Source organism: Pithys albifrons, chromosome 5 (genome assembly GCF_047495875.1).
Source record: "Pithys albifrons albifrons isolate INPA30051 chromosome 5, PitAlb_v1, whole genome shotgun sequence".
Taxonomy (NCBI): domain Eukaryota; kingdom Metazoa; phylum Chordata; class Aves; order Passeriformes; family Thamnophilidae; genus Pithys; species Pithys albifrons.
This window is the reverse complement of record NC_092462.1, coordinates 27,151,459-27,167,173: the sequence shown is the minus strand read 5'-3', so window position 1 is coordinate 27,167,173 and position 15,715 is coordinate 27,151,459. Positions and strand designations below refer to the sequence as shown.

Genomic DNA, 15,715 nt, shown 5'->3' with positions numbered 1-15,715 from the left:
CTGAATGGGATCAGTTAAACCACCTCATTCCTTATTCTGTCAGAACACACTCTGCTTCAAATCACATCCAGCATGTTCAAGGCTATTTTAATATGCAGCTTGTAGACCTAATGTGTAATAAAATATCTCTTTTCTTCTATTAGGAGGCAGTGCATTAATTATTGTCTATAAAGCGTTCCAAGGTTCATGAAGGAATTCTAGTACACCATGAGAATATTGTGTGGCATTTTCTTTAATACGAAAAATTACAAATTAATAAGAAGCCTAGATTCCAGAGCTTTCAAAGAATCCTGTAAAAACAAGTTTTTGCCAAAAATACAGATATATTTTAAATAAGTTACACACTGCAAAGCCAAACTTCAGATGCACACATACATAATAATAGAAGCTAGAGCTATACAGTCATCTTTTTCATTCTGAATAAATCCATTGCTCATATTGCCAAAGGTATTCTTGAAAATTACACATCAGACCTATATAACTAAAAGAGTGACTTAAAAGGGATGAGGTATTACCATAAATATTTACTCAGTTTTATGTGCCTCCCAAGTGTGAAGCTTTAGGGTACATTTTGTCTCATTTTCAGGATTTGCTGTGCAATCACAATCACTAGAAATGTACTACTAACAAAAGAAAAAAAACTGTCTTTCACGCAAATTTATGTGGCTCTCTGAGTAAAAATTTTAAAAATACTTTAAATATCCTGAAACTCCTTCAAAACCCTAAAAGCTGTTAAAAGATTCCATAGAGTTTGGCTAGATATTTTGACATCCTAACATATTCACAGAACTTTGCAAAGCATATCAACATGGACACTTGGTATACAAATATACAGCCATAGGGAGAATCCAGAATATTTCAAGTCTGGAAAACTTTCAAGGGAAGTTGGTGGAAAGTAATTCATGAAAGGAATTACAAATGTAAAATCTAGGGTTACTGAAGCTAAGCACCTCCTGTTTCAGTCTCTCCCTTCCCCTTTGTCACCTTGTCCAACCCTGTAAGAGTCACAGTGGCCACTTCACCAGCCTTTTTTGTTTGGGACAGACATATTGGTCCAATAATCCTCTCTCAAAAACTAAAGTCTTAGTGGATTTTGTCTTTCTGTATTCTTATCTAAAAGATTACTGTGACTAACACAAAACAGCTGTCTGGGGCAGATTTTTATTCCAAAAATTAATCATCCAAAAGACAAATTAACTTTAACCCAGATTTCACTCCTTTCCATGTAATATTTGCAGGAAAGTGAAAGGAGTTTTACGATGTCAGTGCACTTTGAGATACACTCATGGGCAAAGCATTGTTTATAGTTATCTCCTGTCTTGTCTGACATCGCACCATTGCCAGGATCGCTCTCCGAAACCTGCAAAGGACAAGAAAGGGCAAAAAGAATGATCATTAGCAGCAGAACCAAATACAAAGAAAGACTTGGTAAGATGGCCTTAGCTACTACAATAGTCTTCAATTTTAGTAAAATTAACTTAATAAAAAAGTGTATTTGGAATTTAAGAGTCTGGGTCTTTTTCACTGCCATGTACAGGAAATGTACAGTTAATTTCAGTGTTTCTTGTACAATAGGGATCACAACAGCTTTTGCTTATCCCAGAAGAGGGTACAGCCACAACAAAGATGAACTTACAGAATGGGAAAACCCCAGGTGTTTTTTCATTGATTTAGCAGGATCAGGAAAGTTCACCTAGACAGAGATCACAGGCTCTGCTTGAAGGTTGGTAGCAAAACCCAGTTCTCAGCCAGAGGCACTGGCTTGATTAGAGCATATGTTATGCTTGCTCAAATTGGAATAGGCTTAACTTACTTACTTTAATGAAAAAAGTCAATCCACCCAAATCAGTCAGAATATGATACGTCCCAAATCAAACAAGAAAGTCTACACAAGTAACGTCACTAAGTCACACATATTTTGGACCCAGTCATTAAAACCAGTCTACTACTGATGCAACCCAAATTTCATTATGAATCCCCTTGAGAAAAGCAAAGGGACTTTCAAAACTCTTACAAAAGCCATGTTAGTATGTTCTCAAAAATATTTATTAATTCAGTATGTTCTGATGATAATCAAAACATTTTATTTTAGACTTCCCTTTCCAAAAGGTCATATTTAATAAATTAACAGTGGCTTGCCCTTTGCTTTTCACTGATCAGTTTGTTATATTTTACAGATGATCCTTTTATAGTCAGATGATATGCTAAAATCATGAAGTAGGCTGGTTAGGTACACTCACTTTTTGTTTGCAACAACATAAATGCAGGGATTATAAAATGTGGAAGATTTTGCGAATAGAGGAGCTATGATGGCCATTACAGGAGAAATTTTCTTTGGGTCTCCAAAGGAAGACCATAAACACACAACAGAATACGGAGACCATGCCACCAAGAACATTACAATCATCACAACAGACATCTGTAAAACAAGAGGAACATAGCCAGTATTACCTCAAGATGAAGACCTCATAACAAATGCATATGCACCTGTGTGAAAATAGAGCTATCCTGAATGAAACAATATATGAACAAGCACATCTGACACATTTTAACAGTTACAATGAAATCTCATTGGGGGATTTAATTGCACACCTCACTGCCATGTATCTGGCATACTGTCATTTCATTACATACAATCTTCCTTGGGAAGTCAGCACTACTGATTATGTTAAACATCTCCATCAGCAGTTTAAATGACCAGAGAGAACTTCACACAAGAATCATGACCTCCATACCAGGTCACTCTGGGATGTTATTACAAACAATAAACACAGAGAGAATAATCTAAGTCAAATGTTTTATTATGCTGTGGATAAAAACATTTCATAAGGCTTAATTATGGTACAGATAAATAAAAGAAAGTAGATGTTTTAGGACATATACTGAAGGAACCCAGAAGTGTCTGCTTGGTTTAGTGAAGTATGACAGCCATGTTCAAGTATCACACAGAGGAGATACCTGAGCAGTTCTGTTTTCTCTGCGTGCCTGTCAGAAAGAACAACTGGGGCGTGTTGGGGCTCACACCCCAGAACACACCGTGTCACAGCTAGACCAGAATAGTGACAAACTGAGGGTAGTGGGAAGGCAGGAGAGGTATTAACTGAGGTGGACTTTTCTGGCTTTTATTATGGACATGAATCAGTAATGGAAACTGGAATGGAAATCTAGAATTAATCAAGAGGACAAAACAATCCACTAGAAAACCAAACAAAACTGCAGGGCTCTTTTTACGTACAGGATTCCCTAGTGCTGTTTACCTAAACCCTTATTCAGTCTTTCAGTGATGAACAAAATGAGAAACAAGTAAACAACTAGCTTTTATGAGCTGCTATAGACCATAACCAACAAACAAGCAGTGACTTTCTTACAGAAGACTCCTTTTTAAATACAAATGCAATACTCATTGATAATAATGTTAGAAAGAACCCTTTCATTTAGAAGTTTGGTGCATAGAAAGTTTAGAAGATGCTAATTTGTGAAAAGCAAGTAGTCCAAGTCTAAAGAGGGATACTGCTTAACTCCAAAGCTTTAATCTTTTTTTCTTTTTAAATATACCTTAGTGTCTTCAGCCACAAAACAGGAACAATGCATTTTCTTCACAAACACAGGTCTAAATTTTGACCTGAATCCTGTTTCAAGCATTTTGAAAGTTCTTCGTAAAAGCAAAATGCTCAAATTCTTTTTAGGTGAAAATACTATTTTCAGAATTTAGCAATGAGAAAGTTTTCCAAGGAATGTTAAGTTTGCAGTGACAAGTAATTCAAAAACATAGGTACATACTCTTCTGTCCAGTTCTCTCTCATTTTTTCATCATGCCCAACCATCAATCACATTTTTACACAAAATCAAAGAAGCTAGCAAACTTCAAGATTGCTCAAGGACTTTTAAACCTTAAAAGAATGTCAACCTTCCAGGCAAGATATATCCTTTTATGCCATAACTCACATTTGCTACTGTTTACATAAGAAAGAGATAAGCTCCACAGAGTGAAAAGAACAAGGGATTGGAATCACACAGCTTGGATGCTGGAAATGCACTTTCATTCCTAGGCCACAAGTTCAAATCAGAATTGACCATTCTATTCCAGACCCGACACACCTGTGAACTGAGCAGAAAGCCTAAGGACTCTGCAGACAGGGAGTAAAAGCTCTCCTAAGGTACCTCTGAGATATACTTCTAGGTAATTACAGAGGGCAAAGGCAAGGAAAATTCACGATGCTTCTAGCCTTCAAAGTAACTATTCTAGAAAGAGCATCAGAGCACAAATAAAGAATCTAGTGTTAAAAGCCATGCTAGTGTTCACCAAGGCTCAATTTCAGTTAGTATCTAGTACAAATGAAAAGGAGGAATGTAGGAAACAGAAATGCTTAAAAGGCTGCACTGTTCCTTTGCTGCAAGGACTTTAACACGAAACACTTTTAAAACAAAACACGCACTCATTTACCTTTGTCACATCTACTTGGTCAGACCAATCTATGTTAATGCTCTCCAGGCAGTTACTGCTGGCATATTGTTTCATTGTCCGTGAAACATTGTAATAACAGTAAAACATGACTGTTAAGGGCACAACAAAATTAACAGCAATTACACTCATTGTGTAGGAAACAAAGGACCTGATAAGACAGAAAAACAAAACAGAGTAACTTACAAATAGCCATCCAGGAAAAGTTACTAAAGAATTTGGTATTTTGATTTGATTATGAAATTTTATAACAAGCTTTTAAATAATAAGAAAAATTTTCTTTAGCTTCAATTTTTTTTATTAGCAACTACAAGTCTTGCCATTTTGAAGCATGGCTCAATTCCTATGGTTTTTTCTTGACTTGCCATATATTATTTCCATTATCTTAAATAATTTTTAAAAATTAGGCGTCATATTTCAGAAAGCAGGTATGCTTATATGGTGGTGAATTAAATAATCTTAGACTTCAATGAGACAGCAAAGTTAAAAGAAAGGGTGAGGGGGAATCTTACACATCGTTTTTCCTCCAATTTACTGTGCACGTTGCACCAGTGGGATCCGGAGCGTAGCTAGCCCAGCCTACAGTAGGCATGGAAGCCCAAAAGACTGCATTTAGCCAAGCAGCAAGGATTAGAGTGGCATAGCTTCGGGTAGTCATTCTTCTTCCTGCAGCCAAGCACATACAATCACAAATGGTTGTCATCTATTGCTCCTTTCCAGTGTCAAACTGGACTGACAAGTGGCTTCCAGCAAGCACAAAATGGGTTAATAATGACCTCTTCAAATGTTTAAGCTCCCAAACACTGTAGCATACCTGTTTCATACTGCTGAAGGACATCTCAATCTTTCCAGCCTTTTAAAGCCACTTAAATACCATTACCCATTCTAACTCTCAGCATAGAGGCAACATCTGATCCTGACCCCATGCCAAAAAATTATGCAACAGTGCATTCAAGTACCTCCTTGGAAGACTGCAGGGGGAGGAATTAACTGTTGCAATACAGCTGAGACAGAGGAGAGAAAAACACCCCGTGTGGTGCTTACACAACACTAGAGCACACCTGCTCCACAGAGATCAAAGCCTCCCTGGGCTTCTGTAGGTGGATGTGGCCCTCTAAAGACTGAAAACAGCCGTGAAAATACAACTTAAAAACAGAGTAACAGCCTAATTGTGATTTTTTTGCTGTCACAAGTCATACTATCCGTACCAACTAGATAATTTACTTAACAAAATACTGCAGGTTCAAATTATGCCCAGCACTGTAATAATGGAGTCATTCGTGAGAAAACAATACAATCAAATCAGACTTTTATTTCTTAGAAGCCCAACAGGGAATGACTTTTGGCTATAAGTACAGTACCTATATCAGGCCTGCAGATTGTCAGATAACGATCAACTGCAACAACAGTGAGCAAACCAATACTCGCCATTCCAAAAAAGATATTTAAGGCAGCATAGATCTGGAATTAAAACAAACAAACAAGAAAGTCCTTGCTGAGAAATCTTTCGAAGGTAAAAGCACAAATTTGTATACTGAATCAAAGGCACTACAACACATCACATTGAGCCAGAGCTCTCTTCCATAAGCAAGGCCTTGAAGGCATTAATTCAGTGCAGACAATTCAAAGCTGGTTCATTAAAAATTAAACATTTCAAAAGCAACCTGCTTGTGTGCACATCAAAAATCCTGAAGGCATAAGCCTCAAAATCAATGAGATTCAGAGTTTAGAAGGGTTCATTTCATCTTTTCAATATATGTTAAGGAAACCTGAAGATCATTTGCTTCACCAAAAAGTAACAGCTTTAGCAAATGTGAGGCTCTGAATTATCAGTCTTTCATCTGTTGTACAACTACACTTATCTCACAGATATGGCACACTGATTTACCCCCTCAGCCTCCATTCTTATGTGTGTCGGATTTATTGCACAGATGCCGGAATTCCAGCATGCTCCAAATGCATTTGCCCCATCCTCCCATGGGAAGCCTGACCAGGAAGGATGACTGGGAGGGCTGTGTTACCACTGGCACCCCAGAAATACAGAGCCCTGAGCCAGACCACATGCCACTAGCAGTTATAATAGAATCACAGGACATTCAGCCATCTCAGATCACAGGGTTCATTTGATTTATGCTGACATGAGTTGTGCTTCAAGTGATCTTAACTCTCAAAGCATTGGTAGCAAGATTTCACATTGACATGAACACACTACAAGTCAGTTCAGATCCAAATATGTTAAAAGTGAAGTTTCCTGTCAAACAGTGACTGCATTTTGAGCTTGAAGCAACTGCCTACTGAGGCAAGTCATGGTGGATTGTTATAAGCATCCATTATGTAAAGGTCCAAAACGTATGGTGTTGCTAATGTTTGCCTTGAGACATATTGTCAGCATATGCCTTCATATTACTACTCATCTTCCTGGACACTTAAGCCAAACAGTCTATCAATAATGTAAATTTAAATCACAGCAGATAGTGAGCAAAGGGCACCCTCTCTCTGCTATGAAAGTATAATTTTTCAGTCAAGACAGCTAATAAAACTAGGCTAAGTCTTTAATGGAAACCAATAGCCTTGCAGGCCTTCATTTTGGATATCCTAATAGTCCTATCCAAAAGAACATGTATTTGCCAAGGAGAACTCATTAAGATCCTTTAAATCATCATCCAAACATTAGCTATATTCAAAGTCTTGTAAGTATCAAGTAAGTCATCAAATATGCATGTGCTACTATAACAATCTTCATTTGGGGATTTCATTTTGTAAGCCTTCTTAGAGCTGTTTTAAAATCTCTAGCTGATGGATACAAGGCCCCTATTTTAATGTTTGCAGATTATAAGTTTAAAGTGAAATTCATATGAAATACTCTCTCCAGAAATTGATGACATTACAGAACATCAGAACATCAGTCAAATTCTGCATCTTCATCTTATTGCTTAAAAGAGCTAATACCAAGTAGAGCTACTACTTATTTATCAGTTTGCTTTTAAGTGCTCAAAATTTTCTCTCTCATAGAATTGCAATACCTGGCATCCAGTATATCCAAATTTCCAGCTTCCATTCAGGTCTGAGGCAGCAGACATGGGGTAACCAATGCCACTAACACCAATGTCAGTAAAAGCCAAGTTGATAATAATTGCATTAGTTGCTGTCCGAAGCTCTTTGTACTTAACAAAGATGCCTAACACAACAATGTTACTGAAAATGCTTATCACTCCTGTAAAAACAGAAAAAGGGAAACTTTACAAAAGATACACATCAGCCAGCAATACACATGCCGAAGAAAATGCAGCCTATTGTAATACGTAAGTCCCAAACAGGCAAGTAAGTCAAGTGCAATTTTGCAAGAAGAAAAGACACCTGAAAAGGAGAGAAAAGTTTTTCCCATTAGGAAACTTTCACTTGGATTCAGTAAGCACCAACACTGGAGCATTTGCCACACCTGGGACTTCTGATGCAATGACAACCCTAGCAGAAATTCAAATGCATCTAGGATTACATTTCAAACACTCTGGCCATCAAGTATAGTGCTGACTTCCATGCTAAAAAATAATACAGTTGGTGATATGCAGAAAAAAAAAAAAGAAGTGGGGGGGGGAAAATATGCACCTTATCTAGCAGAAGGCCCTGGCATCACCTGAGGTCTTCCATTCTCAACAGATAGTTTTCACTGTGCATTCAGACAATAATCCTGGGCAAAAAGAATATAGAAACTTTGACTTTGGTATCACTGTACCAGCCAGACTAACTCCTCCCTTTGTTCATTTGGTCCCAAAGCTTCGCCAGACTCAGAGTTGCCTCAGGTTGCTGTAAACTGTATTTTGTAAGCCTTGCCAAGCAGTCTGGATGATTCACACAATGAACCACAGCGGCTTGATGGGGCCCGCACCAGGTACTGCCTCCTGGCAAGCCCTAGGACCATATCATAGCCATGGGAAAAGTCCAGCTCTGCACTGAATTTGCTCCTGCCTCACTAATCTGTGTATTTTCAAACATTTTTGGCCTGGCTTAACTCAAACTGTGTCTGTAATCTATCATTAGGCAACACAAGAAACAGTCAGGAGTCAAAGAGCTGTAATAAAATGAAAGCTAAAATTATCCTCTCTTCATGTTCAATCCCTCAAATTTGCTTTGGATTTAATCCTCTTCGAGGTGCCCAAGACATGCTTCAGAACTCTGAGCATCAGGAAGCTTCTTCTGAACCCAGTGACCTATATTAAAATCTCCACATCCTCCTTTTCTCCTGCCATTCTCCCTTCCTAGCCTACTGCATGATTCTGGGAGTGAGTTTATATGGCATTCCCAAAGACCAATTTTTTTATTGTTGTGGTTTTATACCCTTCAGAGCCCAGCCTCTTGTGGAGGTATCCAGGTATCCAGGTATCTCATCCTCTAAAATTTTACTAACACACTATTAATACAAGCTTTAATAAACAGTAAGGTTAAAAACTCACCTTGCACCTCAGCAGAGACAGACCCACAGCCCTTACCAATACAATGACAATTCAAACATGTTCAAGCAAATGCAGACATTAAAAAAATAACTTGCAGAGAAATTAAAGAAATTCTCTCATCATATTCAGTAATTTTAAAATCAAGTGAGGAAACATTATAACTAACTCTTGGCTCTCTCTCTTTTAAAATCACCAAGCATGCCTGTTCTCAGGTGCTGGTCTCCTGCTGAAGGTCCAACATCTATGGGCCACACAGATGCCATGAGCTATCATATTCACCATCCCTAGAGATTTTAAAACGCAGATTGGACGTGGCGCTGAGTGCCATGATCTAGTAAATGGACTAGAGTTGAACCAAGGGTTGGACTCCATGATCTCGGAGGTCTTTTCCAACCCAATCAATTCTATGATTCTATGATTCTATATCATATATCCACACATTTCAGGAATGACACTGTGATGATCCTAAAATTAACCAAAACAAGTAGCTGAGGATTTGATCTGAAATGAACACCACAGTAAAAAACACTTGCAGTGACAGTTCTGCCAGCTCTCCTATTGACAGATAGTATGTCATCTCTTGTGAGAGAGGTAGCAAAGAGGAATTCCAGTTTATAAAATAGTACAGGCTTCTTATGAGGTATTCTTTAATAGATACTACAGCTATCAAGAATGAAATTACACATTCAACAGGACTGTAAACACGTCCTCAGTGTGAAGGAAAGATCCTGCTAGACAAACTTAATGATTCAGAGTCCAGTCTTAAAATTAAGAAGCGGAAGGGAATCAAGCTAAATCAAAATAGGGAAGAAAAAGTGGAACTTGCTAAGCCTATATTAATTTAAAATGTTAGCATCACTAATACAGATTAATAATAGGGGGAAAATGCTTTGAGGAGCAAAATATAAGACCGGAGATGGATTCCATCTTGAACAAAGTGAGAAAAGATCATGTAGATATAAGAAATGCCACCTTCTCTGTTTCTGAGGATCAGGTCAAGTAGCTGAACAAAGTTTTTGCAGGCAGCAGTTAAGCAGTGCCCTTAGAAAGGCAATGAAGCTGGTGCAAGAACAGGAGCACAAGTCTTAGGAGCGGTGGAGGGAGCTGGGGGTTTTTTAGTCTGGAGAAAAGGAAGCTCAGGGGGTACCTTATTGGTTTCTACAACTGTATGAAAGGAGGTTGTAGCCGGGGTAGGCTGGCCTCTTCTCCCAGGTAACAAATGATAGGGTGAGAGGAAATAGCCTCAAGTTGCATCGGGGAAGAGTCATTTTGGATATTAGGAAAAATTTCTCCACTGAAAGCGTTATCACATGCTGCAACTGGCTGCCCAGGGAAGAGGTTGAGCCACCACCCCTTGGAGCCATTTAAAAGATGTGTAGATGCAGTGCTTAGGGACACTGTTTAGTTTGGACTTGCAAGGTAATAGCATCAAAACAATGAAGGTAAGGTCCATGTATAACATGGACATAATTTACTTTCCTAGTTAGCATTTTTAAATGATACAGAGCATTTCAGCACTGTAAGCAGAGAGATACTGCTTCCTGCAGCCTGCGTATCCCTGCTGTCATCACAAAAATTCATGCACTGACCACTGCAGAGTGCAATATTTTAAAATTACTTCCTTCTCAGAAAACAAGAGAGAAGCGTTCAAACCTTTTAAAAAGCAGCATAATGAAGAACACTGTACCCAGACTTCATTCCTTTTCCTAGACATCTGCTTATTAACACGGCTTAAATTTTCCAGATGTGAGATTTGCTGCTATATGGCATTTGCAAAGCAATCATACTTGCAAATATATTATAGACCTTACTGTCAAAAACATTTCTTATTAAGGAAGTCAAGTGAAATATTTACTAGACTATCCCAATTTAAAAACACAAAACAAACAAACAAACAAACAAAAAACCCAGCAAAGTACTCCAATATTTTTGTTTGGATTTTTTTAAGACATTTCATTTCCATGTAAGATTAAGAAAGAAGAGCTGGGTTGATTCTGGCTAATTTGATTGATACCCTATGATTACCTATGATAGCTTTGATCCCTACACCAGATGGTCAAAGCTATCTGAAAAAAATCATATTATATACAATATAATCAGTTTTAATCAAAATATTACAGGCATCATACTTGCAGCACCTAATAGATCCAGTTATCTGCAAATAGTGTGACCGTACTGCAGAATACATTTAGCCTTTCAATACTTGACCACTGGAAAAATCAGCTTCTTAAAAAAAGTCTACTGATCTGTGTAGCTGTTCTACAAATTTCTCTAAAGACTTGAAATAAATTATTGTCTTTGCAACTAAAAATAGCCTCTTTACTAGAACAGCAATTTGATACTCCCCACTTCAGACAGATATGCTAAATAAAATGTGACCATCAGCAATACCATTTCATATAAATGTAAAGTAAAGTAATATTTTAAAGTATTTTAAAATCTAACTACAACATAGAAAATTTATGGCACAGTCTATGAATAAAGTATTGATAAACTGATTTGATTTGGTGCAATAAAGATACAGAAGGCCTATTTTCAAACACAGTAGTTTTCAGGTTTGGGTTAGGTGGATATTTCATTGCTATAGCACTCAGTGCTTCAGTCAAGCACAACTGAAGCAGTTGTGGTCACACAATGAGAAAATTTTTAAGGGGAAAAAAATAATTCTGTAATCTCTCAGGTTTAGCCAAAGACCACTGAAGTCACAGGGGGGAAACAGGATGTCAAGCCTTATAGCATGCTTTTCTAATGTGTCATTGGTGAAAAATACAGCTGCAACTGGAGTCTGCTCTTCTCTGATTAATGACCAGCTCCCTCCCTCTAAATCACATTCCAACCCTTCCCCTTACATCCCCCTAACAGACACCCACTCACATGCTCAGACTACACATATATTACTACAAACATGTGGCCCAGGAGAAATCTCAAGATAGGTTCAAGCACATCACAGAAAAATGCAAGATGTGACAGCTATGCCCTATTTTTATCTCTTTTGCAATCTGGCAGAAACTAATTCTCACTCTCTTCTATAATTATGTATCAACAAAATATATTTTTGAGAGACAATGCTGCCTTCCAATATAGAGCAGAAGACTTAGATGTTTCTGCACACTTCAGATGTTTCTGCATATTTCAGTCAGGCAGTTGATTGCTAACTTGTCAGTAAATATGGAGAAAAGCCATCAGACAGTTGTCTAATACAAAATGAAATACCATTGCTGTTACTATACAAAATGAGCATTCAGATTTACAAGGTCTACTTTAAAAAGTTATGCAATTTGCCGATGCCCATACCTGCTGTTATTAAGTAAGCTGCAACTATGTTGTGCTCCATCTGTGTAAAGGCTGAATGAGCTTCATTGTCACTTTCTGAGGAATTGGATGAGTCATTCCAATGCATTTTCGACAAAAGACTGTCGTCTATTCTCTGCAATAATTCATCAAGACGACTAAACACGACAAAACCCTGTCAGGCAAATTCTTTCATTATTCAACAGACTCATTGAACAATTAAAAGAAGGGGGGTTGGGCAGAGTTCCCCCACCACTGACAGCTTCCAAGCACAATTTAATTGGACTACAGTGGAAAGAAGTTTACCCTCCCAATCTATGCAGGAGATTGTTAATTAAAACAAAGAGCAGCACAGAACTGAAAACATTTCCAACAGTGTGCTTAATTTTCATTCTTACTGCTAAAGAGATTAACTGTCACATGCCCCCAGACTTTTTTCCTCAAACCTCTTGTGCAATGCTTTGGAAACCTCAACAAAAGTTGACTCAGTTCAGCTGATCATCAGCCTGGCTTGGAACTAATTCCCACCATCACAGAAAGCGGAAAAAACTGCAGTACAACATGAAGACACAAATGCCAATTTCTTTAAAAAGCAAGATATGTTCACTCTAAAGCCCATTTCTTCAAATCTTTAAAGACCTACTTCTTCAAAATTCTTTGATTTAAACTCTCAAGCTGACACAGACACAAGAAAAACACATTCCAGTAAGTGAAGCATGACTCAGAAAACTCCATTGCTACATTTCTAAAGTAGCCTGCTCTGCAGAAATGATTGTTGAATACGCCTGACGAGCCTGAACACTCTCTCTCTCCTAAACCCAATGCATGTAAACTTTGAGTAAATTTTCTAAGACACGTTACTAGGCAGAAAATTACTGGGCATTTTCCAAAGGTCTGAGCAGCAGAAGCTCACGTGTGCCTCTCTTCACTGATGAGGTACCAGCACATCACAGTAAAGGCCTTTTAAAAAATTCTCCATATTGGCTGCAATAAATCCCTGCGCAAAGAGTTTGTATCTAGTATCAGAAGGCAGCTGCTTCCCATTAGTCCTGCTTCACAGTTTTTGCCTCCAGTTAGTATTCATACTGGGTATAAAAGTGACAAGGATGAGCAACCAGTATTCTTCAGTTGTATGTGATTCACAGGCAGCTCAGGCAGGTCCCAGACTCAGGCTGTCTCCTGAGCAGCAATAAGGGTGCAGTGACACAGGCAATATTGAGGAATACAGTCATCCCATAATGAAGTATACCAGAAGAACTCTCCCTTCCCCAACCTGTCAAACACTCATAGAGCATTCCCTTCCACTCCTCAGCTCTCCAAAACAGCCACCCTCCATCTTTCATCCACTTGAATATTAAAGAAAGAAAATTTTTATATAAAACTTGTGCAGTCACATAATTTGTCATTATTACTATACACAATGATGAGTCACAGTTCTACCAGGAAACATTTGCTTTAATGCCCCAAATCTACACTCACTCTTACAGCTTTCATGGTACTTCTATTATACAGTATTTTTCCTGTCAGAAGAGGATTAGGCAGGATCAGAGTGGGAGAGTTCTAAAAGATGATTTGTTCAGCAATGAAGCCACTTCCTTAGTGCACTACAGTCCTGCCTCAAAAGATAAAAGCATAGTGATAATTTGATATCTCTGCTTTCCTCCTCTGACAGTTTGGCAAGATTTTCAGAAGTACCTCTGATCTTGCAATTTCCACAGAAGTCAGACTTTGCAATGCTGAATGTCTCAGAAAAGCAAAGCATTACTATTTATATTCAGATAGGATTCCAGACATAGTTAACAAGACCATAGACATTTTATACTTGTTGATTAAAACACAACTTTCTAATATGTGCAGTCCATCCTATGTACCATCACATTGTCTCTCTTTTCTCAAATTAGACTAATTTTACAGCAACTGGAATTGAGAGAAAAAAAGGGCTCTCTAAGGTGCTTTGCACAACTGCATATAACTGCACTAGTATGTAAGTGACAGTCCAGCATTGCTTCAGGCAAATGTCCATAGCTGTGAGTTAGTGCCAGAGAGAATCTTTTCTGTTCCAGAATGGTCAGTGCTTCAGATTTACATTAAAATACCCCAATTATTTTCTGCACTTCATCCAGTTTCTCTGACCAAGTAACACAGCACATCTATCCCAGCAACTGCAGAAAACACAACATGAATAAACATCCCTCCAAGAAGGAATGCAGAGGCACTAAAGTCATTCTCAATGGGAAACAACTTCAGCTTTATAAAACACCTTCATGCATTACTCTGTTTAACAGATCCCAAATAGAATACAAATTTTTGGTGTGGAAGGAATAAAAGGCTCCAGATCTTCCAAATACTTTTAAGCAATCAGATCCTAGTGATTTACCAGCCACCATTTTAAAAATTAGCTGAAAACAAGACCCTATGCCTGGGTCAAACACTGCCATGGCCAACACATTCAATTGCAAGCACATTTTGAAAACTGGACTCGGTCACTGGATGCTCTGCCTCTGCCAACAGTGAGCACGTGCAGCCACTGGCAAGTGAAGGAGGACACAGGTAGGTGACACCACTACAGCTGTGTCCTGGGTAGGGAGCCAAGCACTGTGGGGTGCACAGAAGCCTGCCTGAGCTTCAGAGGAGTATTGCAGGACAGCAACTCTCTTAGTGCTGCTGGAGATGGCGGGTGAGTAGCTACTTAGACACCCCAGCTATTTGTCCCAAAGGCTGCCGCTGAGGGGAAATTCAGGGAAACCAAACAGTCATCAAGAACCTACACCACCACTAAGAGCTGACCCCCACTCTCCTCACTTCAGACTGCACTGTGACTTTTCTTCCCCAGACATTACCACTTCTGCTAACACACCTGCTTCTGCCAGGCTGCCAGTGAGCTCCCTTTCCTATTCTGTGCAGAAGCAGCCTAGGATAACTGTAAGCACTTATGTAAAACTGAAAGATTCCCCTTACTAGGATCAGGAGCACATGATAGAGTCCTAGATAGGATTAGAGTAAAAAGTTCAAGACAGAGTGAAAGGTGTCATATAAAATTAGAGAACCTGTATTTTAGTTCAATACAGCATTACACTGCAGACAAGACCTCCCATTTTAATTTTTTTAAGAGACTGAATTTTCATCTATTACAGTTAGCACCTTACACTAGGAGGGCAGGGTCCCATTATAGTACAGAGGGGACAAGGCCGAACAGGGACTGGATGTGCCTTCCAAACACCTTCCCAGAATGGAGAAGCAAAAAGGCATCATCATATGGCAAACTCATCCAGACAGATTCCTCATACTCACACCCAATCACTGAGGACATTCTTATATCCTAGTATCCTACAACCTCCACAATGGGTATTGCTCTTTAGCCACTCTGCACACAGATGTCAAAGCCTTTGCTTCAGCCTTGCAATGCTCCAAGCTGACTCACTGCTCCATCTGCTGAGAGACTCAAAGCAGCTTGCAGCTGTCCTGAGCTGCAAGGCGGCACTGCCTGCAACCACATCAGTTGTCACACCAT

General features: G+C 38.7%; 1 protein-coding gene across 1 annotated transcript; it reads right to left on the bottom strand.

Moving 5' to 3' along the window:
* Positions 1–214: 214 nt before the first annotated feature.
* RRH (retinal pigment epithelium-derived rhodopsin homolog) lies at positions 215–12,462 on the bottom strand. Its single transcript, XM_071555129.1, has 7 exons — positions 12,208–12,462; positions 7,486–7,676; positions 5,824–5,923; positions 4,975–5,128; positions 4,445–4,613; positions 2,241–2,419; positions 215–1,360 (listed from the first exon to the last, which is right to left on the bottom strand). The coding sequence occupies exons 1-7, from the start codon at positions 12,311–12,313 to the stop codon at positions 1,255–1,257; spliced, it is 1,005 nt and encodes a 334-aa protein (XP_071411230.1). The 5' UTR covers positions 12,314–12,462; the 3' UTR covers positions 215–1,254.
* Between the last annotated feature and the right edge of the window lie 3,253 nt (positions 12,463–15,715).

Bases quoted from the DNA above. Each gene is read 5' to 3' on its own strand.
- RRH (XM_071555129.1), bottom strand. From the start codon at position 12,313: ATGCATTGGAATGACTCATCCAATTCCTCAGAAAGTGACAATGAAGCT. The intron at 7,677-12,207 runs GTATGGGCATCG...CTGTTTTTACAG, and splicing joins AGCTTACTTAATAACAGCAG to GAGTGATAAGCATTTTCAGT. The intron at 5,924-7,485 runs GTATTGCAATTC...TTTTAATTCCAG, and splicing joins TTGGATATACTGGATGCCAG to ATCTATGCTGCCTTAAATAT.